This window comes from Drosophila hydei, unplaced genomic scaffold, assembly GCF_003285905.1.
Source record: "Drosophila hydei strain 15085-1641.00,03,60 unplaced genomic scaffold, DhydRS2 tig00000063-arrow-pilon, whole genome shotgun sequence".
NCBI lineage: Eukaryota > Metazoa > Arthropoda > Insecta > Diptera > Drosophilidae > Drosophila > Drosophila hydei.
The window spans coordinates 6,202,589-6,222,874 of NW_022045657.1; the positions used below are offsets into that span (position 1 = coordinate 6,202,589).

A 20,286-nucleotide genomic window follows, 5' to 3' on the forward strand; every position below is an offset into this window, starting at 1 on the left:
TGTAATATCATAAAATGAATTGAAATAGAAAAATGGCTTATTTAACTTATTTAGGAACTCCCTACTTGCAAAAATGAATATATATATATATATATATATATATATATATATATATATATATATATATATATATATATATATATATATATATATATATAAACTTATGTATATATGCATTAGAAAACTTTATTTACCAATATACAGGTGGGCAAGAGCTCAAAGTCTTCTCATTTTACAAGCTTAGACTTACTGAATAGCTTAGGTTTTAGCCTTTAGAATACGATGCGACGATACTCTAGCGTCTGAAGGACATGTTTTAAGTACTTAGGTTGAAGTTCGTGTCTTTTCATAAGCTGGCTCCGCGGATATCTCGAGCTTGGCGTCTTCAAAGTCGCTCCCCGCCTCGCTCATGGCATCGTTGTCGTTCCAGGGTTGCGTCTCGGCGGTGCCCCAAATCAGGTAGACGATATTGCCACTGAATAGCATCAGGGCAGCGATGCTGAAGACAACCTGCCACTCGCTGCGCTCTGTTGGATGGGTCACCAGCACGCCCACCACAAGGGGCGTGAGCATGGCCACCAAGTTGGTGAAGGTGCTCAGGATGCCGGACAATATGCTGGCGTGAACGGGCGACAGGTCAATTGTGTTCAGCTCGCTGCCAATGGTCGCCGCACTGCTGACGCCAACGCTGAGCGTGACCAGTGCCAGGGCTAGCGGCTTCTGTGTGGCGTCCACAAAGCCCAGGGCCAGCATAATGGCAGCTGGTGTCCACAGCGCAATGCTGTTGTAGGTCTTACGCAGCGCCGTCAGACTGAGGCTGCGTCGCTGCAGCAACACGTCCGCAATGATCAGATAGACGTAGCACATGGCCCACATCAGCAGGAAGGGCAGCGCCGAGAAGAACGCATTGCTGTGCATCTGCAGGCCCAGCACACCGTTCAGATAGGCTGGCAGCTCCGCCTGCATGGTCGCCAGGCCCCACGTGTCCGCGCAGCGGGCGCAGAGCAGCGCATAGAATGGCGCCGATGTGAATATGCCGCGCCAGGGAATGGCCATTTTGCGCTCGCGCCTTACGCTGCGCTGCAGGTCGCCCACGATGTAACGCTGCTCCGCTCGGCCAATGCAACGCGCCTCGCTGGCGCGATTGGCGCCAAGCAGCAGCCACAGCATGCACCAGGCCATACCCACGGCGGCCGATGCATAGCTGATGCCGGGCCAGCCCCAGCTGGAGCTGGCCAACATGCCGGCTGCATACATGGCCAGCACGTTGCCGCAGTCGAAGCCCGTGTAGGCGAAGGCGCCCAAGCGCGTGCGCTCCACCGCTGGCGCCCAGTTGGCCAGGTGCTGATGGATGCAGGGCAGCGTCAGGCCCTGGCACAGACCCTGCAGCAGGCGTATGGTGCAGTAGGCCCGCCACCCGGCCATATAGATGCCCTGCGGCGTCAGGGCGCTCAGCAATGCCGATCCAAAGCTGCCCAAAAACAGCACCGACTTGGCGCCAAATCGCTTGCATAGATAGCCGCCGGCAAATTGGGTCAGCGCTGAGCCCCAGTAGAAGCTGGACAAGACGTAGGATTTCTCCGGCTCTGTCCAGTTGTAGTGCTGCAAGTGTAGATATACAGTTGTTAACTTTTGGCAGGGCATAGGGGGCGTGGCACTGTGCACTTACCGGCAGATCGGTATTAACGGACGTAGCATTTGTCATGGCCACCACGGCCACGCCCACGTTGAACTGCAGCGTGGTATTGACGACCAGGCCCAGGAACAGCAGCAAAGCCTGCAGATGACGCAGCCCAAGGCGTGGCACTAAAATGCAAATGAGACACTGAAATACAGGCTGTCCACTTCATCCGTTTCATGCAACACCCACCTTTCGCCAGGTCCACATCTGTCTCAGTCATGCTGCTTGACAGGCTGCGTTGTTGGTGTGGCCCTTGGGCTTTGGCTAGAAAAAGAATTTGTAAACTGGGCAAAAGTATAGAATGGAATCCGCTCAGATACAGGTGTAACTTTCGTTAGGTCTTCTTAACTTGGCTATAATATAATAAGAGTTAACTGGCATTAAAAATGTGGTCTTTTTCACAGAGACGAGCTCTAGTCGGGAGTGCGCGACTGGCAGATACCCGAAGCCATTTCTAAGAGCCTTAACAGTGCTCAATCTCATCTGCGATATACCAAATTGTATTTTAAATTGGACTTAGTCATAGTTAGAGAAAAGAATAGACATAGCTGGAGATCGGAGACAGACTGCTTGACGGTCGGTTGGACAAACGAACGGAACTGATGACTAAATACCCTGAAGCAAATTATATCTAAAAAATGAAGAGCATTTAGAAAAATTTAAATTGAGTTGACAAAGTTTAAAAAATCATTGTCATAAATAATTCATATGCGCCATACAATACCCAACTCATTAGTGGTCCAATTATCGGGTAATAATTGATATATTTTACTACATATATATATATATATATTTATAGAGTAATAAATTTTGATGGTCTCGCGATCATTTTACGGCTTGCTTAATATTCACGCAAAATAAACTCGTTTTAGGTCTACAAATAATGCTTTTTTTATTTAACTTGTCATGGTTTGTTTGCTGAAATGATTTATTTTTAAATTTAAATCTATAAAAAATCAAAAAGTTTGTCAATTATTTTATTGTTCAATTTTTATTTTTAGGCAAAAATAAAAACAAAATCTTTTAAGTGAATCGATAGGGAAAATTCTGACAATAATCTTGATTTATTTAAATTAATCAAATTACATTAATCAAATAAAAATATATTATATCAAGAAATTGATCGTTGTATTATTATAAGTAATAAAATTCAAGGTTTCGTGTAAATTTCGTAATGAAAGTATAGACTAGACTTTTCCGAGTGTGGACAAGGCAACACCAAAAGTAATTTAATCTAATTTTCTAAAGATCTTTATTTAAGTCTGAAAGGAGAATGAGAGAGAGACAGGGAGTGTGGAATAGGGGTGTGTTCAGTAAGGTCAAGATACCGAAACTTATATTTATATCAAATAAAACTTAACTGTACAAATCTCTAATATATTGGAAATTTAATTAGTTTCTTCCACTCTTAGTTTGAAAATGTTCAAAAATTCGAATTTTTGTATACGGCCTTAGCACGTATATAAAGTGTGCCATCATTTTTGATCCCTGAAACTAATTGGTTTGAATTTAAATAATATCATATAAATATTCTATTTTTAAGCAAAAAAAAGATAAAATAGAATGGAAATATTTTTCTTCTGTAAATAAATTCTTGAAATGAAAGAAAAACTAAAAATGTAGAAACTTTATTGTTGAGCGTGAATAGAGAAGCAAATCAAATGGACTTTAATATAAATAGATAATATATACACACATATATATATACATATATATATATATATACCATCACATTCCCATGAATTATAAGAGGAAGAATACTCGCATTAAATGCAATTACTGGACACGCTGTAAGTTGCAAGTTGCTTTTGCAACATTTGTTTACGGCAGAGGAAGTGAGATTGAAAATGGAAACTCGCACAGGGAATTAGTGGAGGCATAAACTTTATTTGTTTGTTTATGCCTAGCATTGTTTTCGTGAATTGTGCTGTGTTTTGTCGGGTTCTTTGGCTGTGCTCAAAAATGTTGGTCGACAATATCAATGGGAAACATGCATGAGCTTCACAAGCGACAGTAGCCGACTGCCTAATACTGGCTCGCGCAACATAAGCAACTCAAAGCAGTTAGGGAATGCTTGAGGTCTACTCTGGGTGGCTAGTTAAGAAGTCGATTATGTTGTAAAATATGTAGATGTGGTCGTCTTAAGAGACGATTATGTTACAAGAGCAAAACGTATTTTGCAAGAAGCCAATATACTCATCTTGAGCTTGTGAACGAGCAGACAAAATAATACAAATGCCTCTGTATACACAGTTGTATCTGTGCTGCTAACAAGATACTTTTAGTGGCATTGACAGTCGGACACACGCACACACACACCCGCACACACACATGCACGCATACAGAAATTTGCAATCCAAACTATGCGTCTGTGCCTTTTCAGTGCCAGCCATCTCTGTTTCGCAATGTTGCTGTTGATTTCGCATGCTTTTTCAATTGTTCTGAAAGCTGTCAATACACATCGGACAGCGTGCTTTAGGGGGCGTTGGGGGTGTCGTCGCTGATCTGGCGCTTACAGCCTACTCTAATGCAGCTATAAAGCAAACAGTAAAAAAAAAACAACAACAAGCGAGATGCAGCGGCTGCAGCATACATATTTTTGGGTCTCATGCAAATATTTGCACATTCGAATTTTTGTTTACATTTTAGTGCAAATTTTGCAAATTACTTGCTTGACAGTCTGGCACCTCCACCCCCACCCACACCCACACCTGAGCGGCATATCATGCACTCACTATGTGTGTTAATATACATATATATACTTATATATATATTTATATATTATTTTCCTTTTCCTTTTTGTTTTTGTTCTTGTTTTACATTTAATGTAAGTAAATTTGTGACATGTGCCGCGCATTGGCACAGAGGCGGCGCCAAGGGGGTTTGAGTCAGTTATGCATTGGTGCCAGGCATTATTCGATATATATATTATCGCTAAGAACTTAACGTTTGTGGTATTTAACAATGGCTCTATTAGAGGCGTACCCTCTTTGGCTACGCCTCTGGGCACTGGGTATATTAATGTCTAGCATTCGGTTTGCTTTTATTAAAATCAAATAGGCAACACACATATCTGACACACTCACACCCACACACACACACACATTCACACGCATGGCAATACTGCATGCAAATACATTTATTCATTTTGTGTTATTTTAATTTAAAATATCTGCCGATTTATTGTGAGAATTTTATAAAGCTTTTAGGTCGCGGCGCAGCTACAACAATTGAAATACTATATTTATACACATATGCATACATGCAGACATGGTTGTATTGAAAAAACAACAATATTTTGCCAAATTAATGATGAAAGAAGCGAAGCTTAACTGAAAACTCTTCGAGTGTATGGGATTCTTATTGGTGTTGGCATGTGGCAATAGTTACCCGAATTTCCAATTGGACTTTGGACTTTTGCTTACACGTCCATTTTTGGGCTATGCTCTTCGCACAGTGTATTCTATTAATAACCAATTTTAGTACTCTTTACAAATTTGTTATTTTTTGTCCGATTTCGTTTTTCGCTTTTTTTCGATTTTTCTTAGTTTTTGTTCCGTTTAATCGTTTAGCGCGTCCGTCAACTGTGCTTTGTTTATGCAAATAACTTTTAGACGCTCGCTGCCAGCCAATTCAAATCTCGCTTAATAACGTTCTATCCCCGCAGTCTGTTTTGCTCTGCTCCTAATGTAAACTACGAATGGAATGGAAATGTTTGTGGAAGTCTGAATAAGTGCAGATTAGGTAGTTCGGCTTAAGTGCGTTTTGTTCTCGTTAGTGAACGTGTTTAGTGCGTTCATTTAATGCTTCAATCAATTCATATCATTTATCCCTAGTTCTAATTGGAATTAATTGATCGTTTTTACCATCATGATAAAATTGTCCAAAATCCACATTTTATTTCCCTCGTTTGCCATGTTTTAAAAATGAACGATGAGTGTGCACACTGTCAAGAACTGGCTGATATAGCAACTTCTGCTGAACAGCTGATCGTTTCCGATTTCTGTGTAACGTCTGTTAACTAACAGGCTTCTGAAAATCAACAGGTTGCAGTCGATTTCGATAAAAAATGAATACTTTTATGCACAACACTGAGTATTTTGTTATCTTAGGTGTGCTAATGCACATATTAGCAATATTAAACATGTGTTGTTTAATAAATAGCTTCACTTGCTTATCAATCAATTTTTTTGTTATTAACATAAGGCATTGCTTATCGATTGCGGATTTTAACAGATGTTCTTGGTGGCGGTTATATTCAAACTGAATCCTCATTCGCTGACTTTCTTATATTTATAGCTGAGAGTCGAGTCAGTTGCCGGCAATGATCTAATTTTTATTTTTATTTGGATTGAGCTGACTATTGTGAGCATGAGTACTTAAACTCATTTTGGTAGTTTTCGTGTTGATCGCTGTTATTAGCAGGGCATATATTAAATATGTTAGTGGCTCTGTTATGTTATTCATTCGATGGTGTACTCTCTTTGGCGTGCGATCGACAGTTCTCTCATTTACTGTTAATGTTGTTGTACGTACACATGTTTGCGGACGGCGAAAGAAATTCAAAATTTACGAGTTTTAACTTTTAGACTTAGTTTGTGCGGAAGCAGTGTGCATTAGCGCAATAAATGCCATTTAAATTCGTTTTTTAAAAGAAAATTACCAGCAGCGTGCAAAATCAAAAAGAAATATTTTTATTGTGGCGACAAAACGATCGCAAAAGAAGACGCGCAAGCAAATAAACAAATTTGCGGCCGTCATCTCGTCGCGTGTGTAAGTGTATGTATGTATGATTGTATTCGTTGCGTGTGATTCAATTGTTTAAGCAAACAGCAACAGTCGCTGGGCAATTTTTTAAAACCATTTAATTGCATTAACAACAACAGTAACCAGCCAACATCGAAGTGAGCAGCGGCCCAAAAAAAATTAAAGAAAGGAAAAAATGCCGCCAAATGACGCGACGTTATAAAATAGCCATTCAACAGTAATTCAAATAAATACAAATAATAATATGTACAAAACCGAAATCAGTTAAATTTGCTTTTTGTGTCAGTTTCGGTCACACAGTTTTGTTTGATGTTTGATTGAAAAAAATTCGTGCATTTGTTCTCGTCTTGTCTTTTACGTTTTGTTTTATTTTAAAGCTTTTCGTGTATCCTTTTATCATACGATTCGCGCGTGGTTTGTGCTGTCCTCATCTGGTCACACTCATCTGTCTGTCCTCAAATCGATGTTAACGAAGAAGCAAAAGTAGCAGAGTGAACACGCGCGTAATTTTCACACCCTCACCCCATCCCTTTCCCTTTTAGTGACATATTTCGCATTCTTATTGCATTCCACGTGTGTTTCGTGTTTTTGTTCGTTCTGTCTCGTACCGTATCATATCGTAAGTGTTTGCCGGCGTCGAAATCAATTTTTTGGTAATGCCTCCATTGGTGTAATTCCTGCCATTTCCCCCTTTTTTAGTGATCCATTGTAAAATTTTCTACGTTTCGTTATATTGGACGTGCTAAAAAGTTAATGTGATAAAGACAAAAATCTAAAAAGAATTACAAAATATCTGGCCTCTAATTTAAAGGCATCGAAATAGACAACGAGAACATCAACATTTGAACCGCCGTTTTGTAAGTTTATTGCATTAATTTTGTTTTTAATTTTTACTTTATTTTTATTAATGTCAACATTTTTCTTATCACTGCTGTCTCATCTCATCTATTTTGCCTAATAATACATGCATTCAAATGCGTACCTAAACATAACTTCATGTTTGTATATATGCACACAATTATGCACTACACACACATTCACACATATATATATATATATTTATATATACATATACAAGTATAATACCTGTTGCCTCTTGTCTTTTACCACGTCCGTCAGTCTATCTCGCTTGCACATGATAGCATATTTGAACATTCATTGTCAACGGTTATTTCATGATTGCGCTTCGTTGTCTTCATTTTACCTCTTGCCTTGTTAATTTGTTTTGTTGTTGCTGCTCGCAGTTACATGCAAGCATATACAATCCTATGGATATGTGTATGTTTGCATGTATTTTCTTATTGTACATTCCAACCACCATTTCATTTTGGCTTACCTCACTTCACCTTGGCTCAGCTCAGCTCAGCTCATCTTTAATCGTATTTCGGCTGCGCTGTGCCCTTATTGGCAACGCTGCTTTTAACGCTGCTGCTACTCTGTTTATGATTTTTGCCTCTCTGGCAGCGCTGTCGTTTTCATTTGCTCAATTTCATGGCCAGCGCTTCCTTTTTGCATAATTTCGCTGACTCATCGCAGCGCTGAGCACAACGCTCAAAACATTCTTTTTTTTGCTTTCTTGTTTTTGTTTTTGTTTGGTTTTGGTTTGGTAGTACTTTGTTTGTGCTTCTCAGTCGCGTTTTGGTTTTGACCACAGGTATACTACATACAAGTACACACAATAAGTTGATTGTGTTGGTGCTTTTCGTTGCGTTGACAGTCAGTTTAACATTTTCGCTTATGCGTAATGGAGCTTTTGTCAGTGTCAGCTTTTAACGTCCTAACCTTAAAATTTGAATTTGATCAATGAGTTTTCCATTGCTTCATAACGAGCAAATGCGATTTAATTTCTCTTTTCGAAAAAAAACACTTAACCATTTAAAACATTGAAAAATTGCATTTCAACATGTTTTCTTAACAATTAATTTATATTAATATTTTTAAGATCTGTTTTTAAACACATACACACACATACACTATATAGTTACACACATGGTGCAACGAGAGCCGTTATTTTTTTAGCGCTCATTTAACCCACCTATGCAGCTGTATTGCCCAGCTATAATAACAAGAACAACAACAAGAGAAAAATTAACTACTCAGCGTCGCGTAATTTGCAAACAAAAGTCATTAAAATATCAAATTAGCGTCTGGCGTTGAGATTTAGTCAAGTTTCCCAATGATGATGTTGACGCCAGTTGTGCCTCGATGACTGTAAACTGAACGACTGACTATGAAATAACTGAGAATGTCTGGAAACGTATGTATGCACGTCTATCTGAGTGTTTGTGTCTAGGTGTGTGTGTCTGGGTGTGTGGTGTGTGTGTTTGTGTAGAAAAATGGAAAGTAAACGCAATGTGGCACCCGCATAAGCTCAATTTGCTGATTATACTTTACTTGTGTATATATTTATAGATGTATATATAGTATATATATATAAAATGTTAATAACATTTTTATAAAGTTTGAAGATATAAAAGTAATTTCTACATAAAATGTCCAAAACTAAATAAAATCAAAAAGCTTTACGAGCAGTATAAAGACGCGTGGTAGTTCTTATCACTATTCTTTATCTTAATATAGTTCAGAAATAATAAAGCCTTTTTACCTAATACATTAGCAGAAGTATTTGCTTCGATATCCATTCACAACCAAAAACAAATACATATTATTTAATCAAAATATATAATTAACAGCTGATACGAAATTGTGTCTGTTAAATTGACGCTTCGTAAGTATCCTTCTGTTTTCTACATTCTTTTATCATAAACTTTTGGAGTTCTATTTCATCATGTCTAGTGATGCATGAAATCACATTAAATCGGGGAAAGTCCTTCAAGGGAATTGCTTAAGAATATATAATTTTTATTAGAATTCAATTGAGTTAGAAATAATGCAAATTGATATTCTGCTGAAAGCGCATTAAACATTCGCCAACCCAAATTTGATTTTTTATCATTATTTTTGCTTATCGGTAAAAAAGTTACCGATAACAGAACTGACATGTGTGTACAGTGCGCTCGTCTTCGTTGTCTAGGCAGGTGGGCGAAGAGGCAGACGGGGAGTTATTTTTGCTGTTTTTGCAGTTAATTGAATCAAGCGGGACAGACGTAGAAAGTCAGAGGGAGATAGATAGGGAGAGAAACACGTTTTACCTGGGTTGAGTCACACTTGAGTTGAATTGAGTTGAAGGAACCCATTGGACACGGGCTGCAATAATCACTACTGCCGGCGAACAACATAAGACATAAACAAATAGCAACAACTACAACAAATTCAGCAACATCACAATTGCATTGAAATCATTTAAAAGCTAATTTATGTTGGCTACAATAAGTGTGCTTACTTCGTAAAACTCGTAGATGACTTATCGATTGAACGATCTCACTCAAAATGCGGCCACACATCTCTTTGCTCTATATTTGGCCACACTCATAAAACACAGGCACAATGAGTATCGAAAGTTACCGACTAGCCAATACCCTGTGCTGTTGTCTTATTTATATATACTATAGTCTCTCCAGTTGTCCGTGTTTCACTATTTTCAAAATCCTTTGACTTAGTTGATTCAGTTTACCGAAGATAAATGTGTATTGAGGTTATTTTTACATGCATTAACACGAGGTCATTACTACCCATTTAAAGCGGTTACTGGGTAAATTGTAAATTGTATCTATATCTGCGAAAAAGTTCTGTGTGAAATACGCTTGCGCGACGACAATCGCTCGACTTACCCCTCTCACAAGTTCTACGCGAACGAACGCGTTTAATAAATTATCAGGTTGAATGCCCAGTTTCGAAATTTGACCTTGGGTACAAATTTCGGGTCTCGGGGCTCTACTCTATATGTATTACGAGTATGTATACAGTTTGTACGTGTCTCCTAAGTGTGTGTGTACGTATATCTTATGATTGCTGACTGCGTGTATGTCTTCTTAGCTTGTAGTTTCTTTGAGCTTTGATGCGTTACGACTGTCGCCTGGCCACAGTCTGCTGCTCATGACTGGGAAGCGGCAAGTGCGTAAGTCTTGGGCTTCGGTTAATTAGCGCATCCATACAAATTAACTAACGCACATGCGTAACTTATAGATAAATATATAGAGATACAGATACATAAATTCAAGCAACATGCGGCGCGATGTGATTTTCGTTTGCAAATGATTAATGTTTTGGTCATTCTTTTTTTTCTTTTTTTTACTTTTTGGCTCTAATGTCTGAAATAAATTGGCCTTGCTCTTGGTAGGCAGCCAATTGCAAACCGGTTTTACCATCAAATTTAATGAGAGTTGAGAAGCGGGCAGAGGTAGACATAGAGAGAGAGAGAGACAATCATTATCCAATGCCTCCATATATGTGTGTATACCAACTATATATATGTATGACTATTAGAAAATCAACTAAGCTTGTTACCAAGTTATGAAATATATGAAAAATATCACACTGTTGCAAAAGCTGATCTAAGCAGAATTTTGTTATTTATGGTTACATTTCATTCATGCTAAAACATTTTTTTTATAGGCATTATCATATAAAGGTGTACAACCTCTTAAGCTATATAAACTCTGGATTAGAGTGGCTGGCATGTCCGTCTCTTTGTGTATCAAGGTCGATCTCAGACTCAATTAGAGCTAGATAACTTTTACCAACTATTAATATAAGAGCACTGTTGGCGACTATAATAAAAATAGTTATAAATCATAAACCAAGTTTTAATGGTGATCGGAATCACCATAAACATTGCTTGAGCATTTTCAACTCAAGCAGTTTTAAAAAAATATTTTATTGATTTTAGATTTCTTCTGTTTATTTTTGTTGGCTTCACGCATTGGTCGTAAAACATAAAAGCTAATCAGCTAGCGCTGTTGGATTTTCAAAAAGAACTGTGAATAATCATAACACACATGCACAGCATCTGTCTGCATAAATATTTATTGATAATTGACATGATCGATCACTCAATATGCTGGGGCAAAGGCAGTTTGGGAAAGTGTTAATGCTTGGCGCGTTGATGAGCCAATTTGTTGAGCTGTTGAAATATGCTAATGAGACATGTCCTGCTGCTGCAGCTGTGTAGTCGATGATGTGGCCTGTCACATTGGGCGTCATTTTGTGGCTAGAAATATGTGGCGTTACGTTTTGGCTAATTTGTATGATAAACACATTTAGTCAGCTAGCTGAAGGTGGATGGTGGCGAGGTGGCAAGCTGGGAAGAAGGGGAGTTGGCTCCCCCAAGCAGACTGTTGCTTTGGTCAGCGCGTTAAGGTCTTTTCGTCTCACCTATTGGAATTGCCGTGTGCTGCTTTTATCACCACGCACGTAAATGTCAAACATAAGCCCCGCGGCCTTAAAATATCACAAGGAATTTCTGTTCGCTTCACTCTGTGTATGTGCTTGTGTGTTTGATTGATAAGAAAACGATGCGACAGCTGTTTGGAAAATGCCGGCTAACTGTTTCAAATACCCTTGTTGATACACTCTATGTGGGGTATATTTATGTTTCTGTTAAGTATTGTCAGAAGACTCGCTGAAGGCATTTTCTGTTTATAGTTTGGGCAGTTTATTTTCGTCGTTCCAGTTTGAAAATGTATTTTCAATATACTAAAAACAGAATATAGTATATTAGATCTATAAATACATTCTCTAAAAAACTGAAATTGTGCTGCTAAAAAGAGATAAATTGTGAGTTAAGAGTATATTGGTTTCGGCTTTCACCTATTTGCTCTTGCCAACTTAATTTTTTCTTTATTTGTCTGTTCGGTCTAACCCAAAAAGGGGTTGTATAGAGCCCAGCAGAATAATCTGAATGTGTAATTAGGGTTGCATTTGTCGGGTTTCCCAGAGCTTGTGTCGACGAAGAAGAAGAAGAAGTAGTTCAATTGCCATAAACTGATTCTCAGCCTGTCGCATGGGCGTTGCTAGTAAATCTTACTTTTAATTTATTTTTCAAGAAATATATATAACTATAGTTTCTCTGCTTAAGAAGTATTCTAATCTCTTGATTTATCATGCGGGTTATTCTTTGAGTGGTCAATGTTCTTTATCTATTTTAAATAAATAATCATCATTAAAAATTTGTTACTGGCATGTAAAGCATTTAGCACTTATTAATATTTTATCTAACTGTATTTATATCCATATATAATATTTATCATTTATTGCTGTTATCTCATGCAAATCGACTACCAACACTGCTGCAATAATAATCATATAAAAACTATATATATATATTTTTTGTAACAAACTTTATGTACTGTGTACTCGTGTGTATCAATTGAACCCAACTCTTTCACACACTTTGACTCTATTGTTTTGTTTATACGCTCGACTGTAAACCACACAACCACTAAATTAAATGTGATGATCAAACAAATAAACTGCATATAAAAAGCAAAAAACCAAATGAAATAACATTTAATAAATATAAAATATTTTCGTCTCCCTTACATACACACATCTATTTACCCTGCCTATGTATATATATATATAAAGCTAAATCAAATAGCTATGAAATGTATATATATAAAAAACTATATATATTTATATATTTATCCTATTTTATGCGCTTGTTGTGCTCTGAATTTTGTTCTATTTTTTATTTCACACTTTCTAGCCCTCCCTCTCTCTATCTTGCTCTTTCTACCTCTGTCTAACTGCCTTCCCTTCTCCACACCACATTCTATCGCTGTGCCTATTATTTAGAAATGTTTTCTAAACATTTATACAGCAATTTTTTATGACATTTTCACAATAAAATATTGGTTCCATCTCTATAACTGTGTATATGTGTCTCTCTCAGCACGTTAAATGTGCAATCGCCCACGCCACAACACATACTTGTACACCCACACACACACAAACACAGCATTTTAAATATATAAATATTTCATTTGTTTAACCAAATCTGTTGCATTTACACAATCTTCTCAAGCGATTTCCGTCCCTAACCTATAATCCAAATGGCTTATTTTGACTACTGATATTTATAACATATTTTTGAAGTCTTACTTTTCATACACATTTTATGTTATTCTCCTTCAATATTGTTACAATTCTCATTTTCTCTGCAGTCGATAGACAAAAGATTATAGTCTTTCTCTATCTCTCTATCTCTATCTCTCTTTCTCTATCTCGCTCTCTCTGTTTCTCTAGCTAATTGGCTCTCTTTCTCTCTATATTTCGATCTGTCTCTCTATCTCTATATTTCCATCTCTCTATTTCGCTCTCCCTCACTATTTCTCTTATTCTCTTACTGTATATCTCTGTTTCTCTCTCTATCTTATTCTATTGATCTTTCTCTTACTCTCTCTCCATCTTGCTGTAATTCTTTCTCATTATGCCTTTCTCCTCGTTTACTCTTTCCCTATATTTCTTCACTCTCCCTCTTTATATCTCACTCTACTCACTACTCTATCTCTTTCTCTTTCCGAGCTTAGATACGCTTGTGCTTGCCCTACTTTCAATATATATTCCCCGAACTTTTCCGAAATAATGCTGTTTACAATAATGAAAACATCCATATAGAAAAACTTGGTGTCTCATATATCGAAATTGTTTTGTTCTCTTTCGATTCTTACAGGCGCCCGCCCCTCACATCACGTTCGTGTATCGTGTGCCGTGTTTAGCCCCCCTACAAAAGCCAACAGCGCATAAAATACATACAAATAAACGTAAATTATAAATAATAATCAGAAGCAAAATAAACAAAAAGGAAGCCCAGTTTGCAATTAATTCGATAAAAAGTAATTCAACATCTCGGCCAATTAACTTTGGTTTTATTTCAAGTGAAATCGTTTTTAGTGTCAGCTCGCCTTTAATTATCACCGAACTGTGCGTTCTCTATAAATATATCAATTGTGGTCTAAATAGCCGCACAATAAATACAAATTCGCATATCTGTTGAATAAACTCAACTTGTTGCGTGTGTTTTTCAATATATTTCTTTTTTATGCGAGTGTGTGTGTGTGAGTGTGTGTATGTCGTGTTAAGTTTATTGTTTCCCAATTTTGTGTAAGTGTGTTTAAGTGCTCTTTTGCATATGGCGCAATCACTTCCAATTGCTTATATACATTATAAGTAGTTTTCTGTTATCGCGATATATAAACCAAACAAAACAAAACAAAACCAAATCCAAAAACATTCAACGAAAAACGCTGCTAGACGAACGCGCCAGCCAACAAAGCCGGCTCACATGTGTGGGTTTCTCTAAAGTGGGTGAGTAACCAGCAAACCCAAAACATGATTTCATATTATTCACTTTTTTTTTTAGCAAAATATGATAAACCATATAAGCCCCATATTACCAGCAACCAATTTAAATCATCTCCAGCTCACACGCACACACACACATAAATAGCTAGCATATTTGTGTGAGAAATTTATTCATGCATTTGACTTTGACAATAAGTCAAATATATATATATATATATATATATATATATATATATATATATATATATATAAATGAACTTATTTATATACACCCTTTTCAGTGCACATTATATGGTTATCAAACCGAATGCTCAGATATATATGTAGATTAAAGGTCAAGCACACACGTATACCTATTCATAAAGTTTTATGTTTCAGTTAAATTATTTTTATGTAAATACATATCACTGTTTGAGTATTTGCCAGTGTTTCATTAAAACTTTGAAATCCCTTTTAAATGTAACGTATGCTTCTAACTAAAAAGTCGTTCGACTGTCGTTTTTATGCAGAAATGACAAACTTTTAAGCATTCATATGTTTTCTAGTATATCATATCAGTTGATATAGTTTGTTGTTTTTTTTTATCAAATTCCAATTACGTTGAAAAAAGCAATGAAACACTTTTTTTTCTGTGAGTAGTTATTTTAGTAAATCTACACTTAAGCAATAAAGTTATATCATCAATCAGCTATCATCTTCACAATCATTAGAAACACATAACGTAATAATATGAAACACAGTTCTCGGTATTAAAACAAATGTCGGCAAGAGTATTTAGTTCGCGACAATCGATATACGATATAGATATCACCTATATCTTTGAAATATTTTTGGACTTGTGACTGTCTTTTGCTATACTTGTACTTCGACGATACCATACTCCATGTGTTTATTTTACATGCCTTATTCTTTAAGTTTTCTTCTGTTGTCATAGCCACAGACATTATTTAGTCGGTGGCTGCAACCGTCTTTGCATGCTAAATAGATTTTTGTAACCAAGTTCAGCTGCGTGTGGTTCAGGGTGGCTCTGTGGTTGTCGTTTCGTGGAATGCCAAGAAGTGGCTAAACTCACTTAGCGCTTCGCAGGCACGCACCATCATAATCTTTATAATGGACAGTGGAAGGCGAGAAACTCGGCTTTGCCGCGCTTGGCAGTTGTATCAGGCCACACCTGTTGCCAATTGCAGTGGCAGTTGATAGCGTTTGCAAGTTGAGAAATGCTTTTGCAATTGACATTTGTTTGGGATCTTGGCTCTTGGCTGACTTGTTGAGCGGAGCATAGATAGATAAGGGTATAGATAAAGATCAATAAATAAAATGTTTATTCATTTAGACTAACCTATTGGAAATCACATTTTTTATAATGCTCTAAAAAAGAGCAAAAGTTATGCAAAAGCGAGCGGAGAGTTCAGATCCTACTGCATTATAAATAACAGAACTTTAATAGAAGCGCGAGTTTTTCCACTACATACCATTATATATATAACAAAATCTGAAGACTGAAGTTGAAATTCAGCTGGAATAGCTTTTTATTTACATTTCTGTGAAATGACGAATTCATATGCTGGCATTGTTTCGTTTCTTTTTATTTTTATTTGCTCAGATTACAAGAAGCGTTTGTCTCGCTTGGATTTCATAATTAAACCAAACAATATGCATAATTATTTATTTGTTTAATGTTGTCTATTTGCCGTCGTGTTGCTTTGTTGATTTCTTGCGAAAACTGACGCAAGCGAGCACTGGAAAAATAGAACTGAAGCGCAGCTACAATAACAGCTCGACAATTGCAAGACTTATTTAAATAAGCGCTTGTTTAGCTCCGCAGTTCATCAAATGACAGGTCAGCTGTTTTTGTTTGGCCCATTGCCGGTTATAATAGGGCGAAGGGGCCAAAGCACTGGTCCCACGCGACTCGCATTTCTGTCCGACGACATGTGCACGAACTAAATAGAAATGTGTACACATCTGTATATGTTATGCATATACATATACGTGCACTTCGTACTCTATGTGACCACTTGAAACTCCCAGTCGCTCCAGAGTGCCTGCCCAGCGTATAAGTCCTATGTCACAATGTTCGTGTTGTGTGCTGTGTACTGCGTTTGTGGCTGTCTCAATGGCCAACTGTAGGCTCATTTAGAGCCGGTGCCAGCGCAGCACTTTTAAGTGCATTCGCACATTAAACATCTCAAATTGTAACCAAAATGCCTGTTCCGAAATATATAAAATATGTGTAGTGTAGTGTAGTGTACAAGTGTCGCATGAGCTGTTAGATCATTTGCTTTCATATGTATTTCAATTGCCCATAATCGCGTGGGCGCCGTTCATCATCTGACTTGAAAATGCTCTTGCTTGAGTCTGAATCATAAATTCAGTATTCTATGATCTTATATGTATATTGTATTTGTAGAGCAACTAGCTAGGTTACTTAGCTAAATATATGTAAAAATATTTTCTAAGATTCATTCTTTTTTGCAGTTGGTACATTCGATGATGGTGCTATAGAAGCCATTATCATCAGACTGCTGTAAGCAACAATAGCCGGAGATAAAGTCGGAAATTAAGTTATTTTATTAGCTTAAATCGTTCTTTGTCTTGATCGCGATAAACTGACAGAAATTGAATACTGAGTTCATTCCCCTTGAATATTTAATTCTCAAATAGTTAAAGCTTGAAAAGAGTTGCAATCAAGCAAAATCAGTTGATGAAAAAATGTTACTGATGCTAATGCCTTGTTTTGTTGTCACCCAATTCATGATTTTGGGAAAAGTTTACCATTGGCCTCACTGAGTATTTGAACCTTCGTATTTCCATCTAGTGCAATTCGTTAGCAACACATATAATTGCAGCTTTATAAATATAAAATGAGTATCTGGCATAAGTATTCGAAACAGTTTGCATCACACTTCTCTTTGCCAGCTTTGCACCTAAGGACATCGGCTAACGAAAATTTGTTGGCCACACAATATAATCAGAACTTCAATTTAACAAATTAGCAGCGGAGGCAACCGCGAAAGGAGAAAATTGGCCAGTGGCAACACCTGTTGCCAGTCCAAGTTGGCCTGTAAAAATATCATTAAATTTCACTTAAGCAGTGCAAGAGCCAAGCCAAACTCCAGGCAACAGCAGAACTGAGGGTGAGAGGCTGGCTCCGAATTTTCCAGCTAAAAGGCAAGTGCCAAAAAGCAAAAACAAAAAAAAAGAAGCAAACAAACATGGTTTAGTTTTCTTGTTGTTTTTACACCGCGTGCGGCAACGGCGAAACGGCGTCGGTATCTCGTTGCCGCACGCCCAAAGCCCGCATCTTCCAGCTGCATCTTTTCGCCATCTGTCGCTGCCACAGCTCTCTCGACCCTTCTGTGGCTAGTTGTCTGCTGCTTGCCGCCGGCTCTGTCTGTGGGTGAGTGTGCGTGTGCAAGTTGTTGCACTTTGCGCTTGCGACCCACATTTGTCTTTGGCGGCCGTCGCCGCATGGATTTTCCAAGGATTTTCACCACTTGCGCTTGGCTGTGTTTTTGTTTTTTTGTTGTATGTTGAGCATTTCCGAGTGCATTCTTTGGACGGATGCACGGGACTGGAATTTGTTTCTTTTGTGCGCTGAATTCAATCTTTATGCGGTCGACATTGTTGTTGTTGTTGTTGGTGGTGTTGCTCAGAGATTGTGCTCGGCTTCCTTCACTCAGTGGCACTTTTAAATTAAGTTAAAGTTGCTTTTTGCATAATGCAGTGCCTTTTTGGTCAAGTACTGGCCGGTATTACCTCTTCATGTGTTTTCTTTTGGCATGTGCCAAGAGCAGAGCGTCCAACAAATTTCACTGTTCACTCTAGCATTACAAATATGCATTCTGGTTTATTTGTTGCACTCTACTTGTGCTGTGCACTAGGCAACAAAAGATGTCAGTTTACTGTGTTTTTGCAATCTATATATAGTCGTAGTTATATATATTTCTGTGTATGGTTGTTAATCTGTTAACGTTCGACTAACTCTTGAGTAAAATCTCTGCTGTTTAGAATAAAGTGAAGCTAAGACTCTGAGCTGGCGCTGATAAATAAGAGTTGTTTATAAAGCAAGCTCGATTGAATAAAATAAGTACATTAGTACCATTCGTAAAATTTCCATAGATGAATTTATGTTCTCAGAAATTAGTAAATATAGAGAGAGAAAAGAAGAGAATCGAATGTAAACAGAGAATAAAAGAGATAGAAAATTTAAATCTACATATCTATTCATTGATCCAAAAATATATATATTTAAAATGAAAATCTCAAATTAATTAAAGTGCCACGATTTGTGTTATTAAATCTCTGTATTTTGCACATTGCAAATATGATTTGAGTTTGTTTGTGCCTGGTTGGCATTTGATTTGGTGTAAAATCAATTTAACTAATACGTTTTGTCGGCTTACATGTAGTTTTCATCTATTTCTTTTGCCTCTGGGCACTTTGCCATTTATTTATTTTAATTCGCAATTGAATTTCAATTCAAAATATTTATAACGAAATATTTGCCGCACAATGTAGTCTTTGACAGCAAGAATAGAAAATGTACTCCTAACTTTTAGTCGACGTATCATCTCTTTGGTCTGCTTGAAAGATTTCAATTTAAGTTTTTAGTTCGCTGCTCATGACTTATGGTCGCATGTCGCTTAGATGGAAAGCACTATATTGTAGCAGCAGCACGCGCATCTGACGGATTGCCAAACATGAAGCGCATCTACAGTCGACACATGTTTTGCAAATAATTGAGATTTCTCTGCCCAGTGGTATTTTTTTCTGCGTTCCTTTTTTTGGGGTTTTTTTTTTGAAAATATTTCTAATTTGGATTTCATTTGCACCGAGTGACACCGAGACCGCTTCTTTTGGGCATCGTGCCAGCAGCCGCCATAAAGTCACATCAAATGCTCGTCGTGGTCGGCCCTTCTACTCATACATTATATTTATACCTATATTATATACGGCTAAGTATCTGCTTGTCTAGCAGCTCGTCTCGGCTTATGGGCTGCGTGTCATTTGCATTGTTTAACAGCATCTATTTTGGGTGGGCCGTTCGCACTGATCTGCCGATAGTATCGGACTATGACAGCCAAGTGTCAACGGTCTGTTAGGGCCTGTGGTAATTGCTATGCAAAATCAAATATGCAAAACTTGTGCCAAGCAGACGCAAAGATTTAGCTAAGCCTGAAAAAGATAAATACTTTCTAACATCCAAGATACTCGAGCTGTTAAGTACGCAGTTCATTGTTTATCTTGCTGTTCTCATTGCTGTTGTTGTTGTTGTTGCCCGAAGTGCCCAGCTCTTAAGCAGACAATGAACTAACACCGCTTTGGCCGGTCGTGCTGTTCGGCCACATGTGAACAACTTCAAAGATATGATGACATCAGTTGATCAGTTGATCAGTTGATGTTAACTTTGGACATACTACACATAAGTTGAAGTCAACGTTCAGTCGAGAGCGCTCTTTACACTGTGTCGTCCATGGCGCTATGCACTGTGGAACAATTCTTGAACAATACTTGGCTATATTGCAGACATAATAATAAGAGATAAATTAATGTCTTTGATTAGTTTAAAGCATTTAAGTGCCTCAGAAACTCTTTTAGAAAAAGTAGTTTATTTTTTAAATTTTGTTGTT

The 20,286-nt window shown here is 37.5% G+C and overlaps 2 protein-coding genes across 16 annotated transcripts in view; one reads left to right on the plus strand and one right to left on the minus strand.

Moving 5' to 3' along the window:
- Positions 1 to 209: 209 nt before the first annotated feature.
- Positions 210 to 8,659, minus strand: LOC111601523 (vesicular glutamate transporter 1). 5 transcript variants are annotated; one of them, XM_023318142.2, is made up of 4 exons: positions 8,484 to 8,659; positions 1,871 to 1,945; positions 1,670 to 1,806; positions 210 to 1,602 (listed from the first exon to the last, which is right to left on the minus strand). In XM_023318142.2, the coding sequence occupies exons 2-4, from the start codon at positions 1,899 to 1,901 to the stop codon at positions 325 to 327; spliced, it is 1,446 nt and encodes a 481-aa protein (XP_023173910.1). In that variant the 5' UTR covers positions 1,902 to 1,945; positions 8,484 to 8,659; the 3' UTR covers positions 210 to 324. The 5 variants fall into 5 exon arrangements, with proteins under 5 accessions (XP_023173910.1, XP_023173908.1, XP_023173911.1 ...); XM_023318140.2 differs by lacking the exon at positions 8,484 to 8,659 and adding an exon at positions 5,548 to 5,668 and having other exon boundaries at positions 1,871 to 2,034; XM_023318143.2 differs by lacking the exon at positions 8,484 to 8,659 and adding an exon at positions 5,072 to 5,443.
- LOC111601522 (polypyrimidine tract-binding protein 1) overlaps positions 6,150 to 20,286 on the plus strand; it is a 157,707-nt gene continuing 143,570 nt past the window's right edge. For 3 of the 11 annotated variants that reach the window (XM_023318127.2, XM_023318137.2, XM_023318135.2), the window contains exons 1-2: positions 6,150 to 6,665; positions 7,148 to 7,305. The gene's annotated coding sequence lies outside the window, so the exon portion shown is untranslated. Of the gene's footprint in view, positions 6,666 to 6,729; positions 7,068 to 7,147; positions 7,306 to 14,457; positions 14,657 to 20,286 lie in introns of those variants that run through there. The other 8 variants (XM_030222929.1, XM_030222928.1, XM_030222930.1 and 5 more) reach the window with 6 other exon arrangements.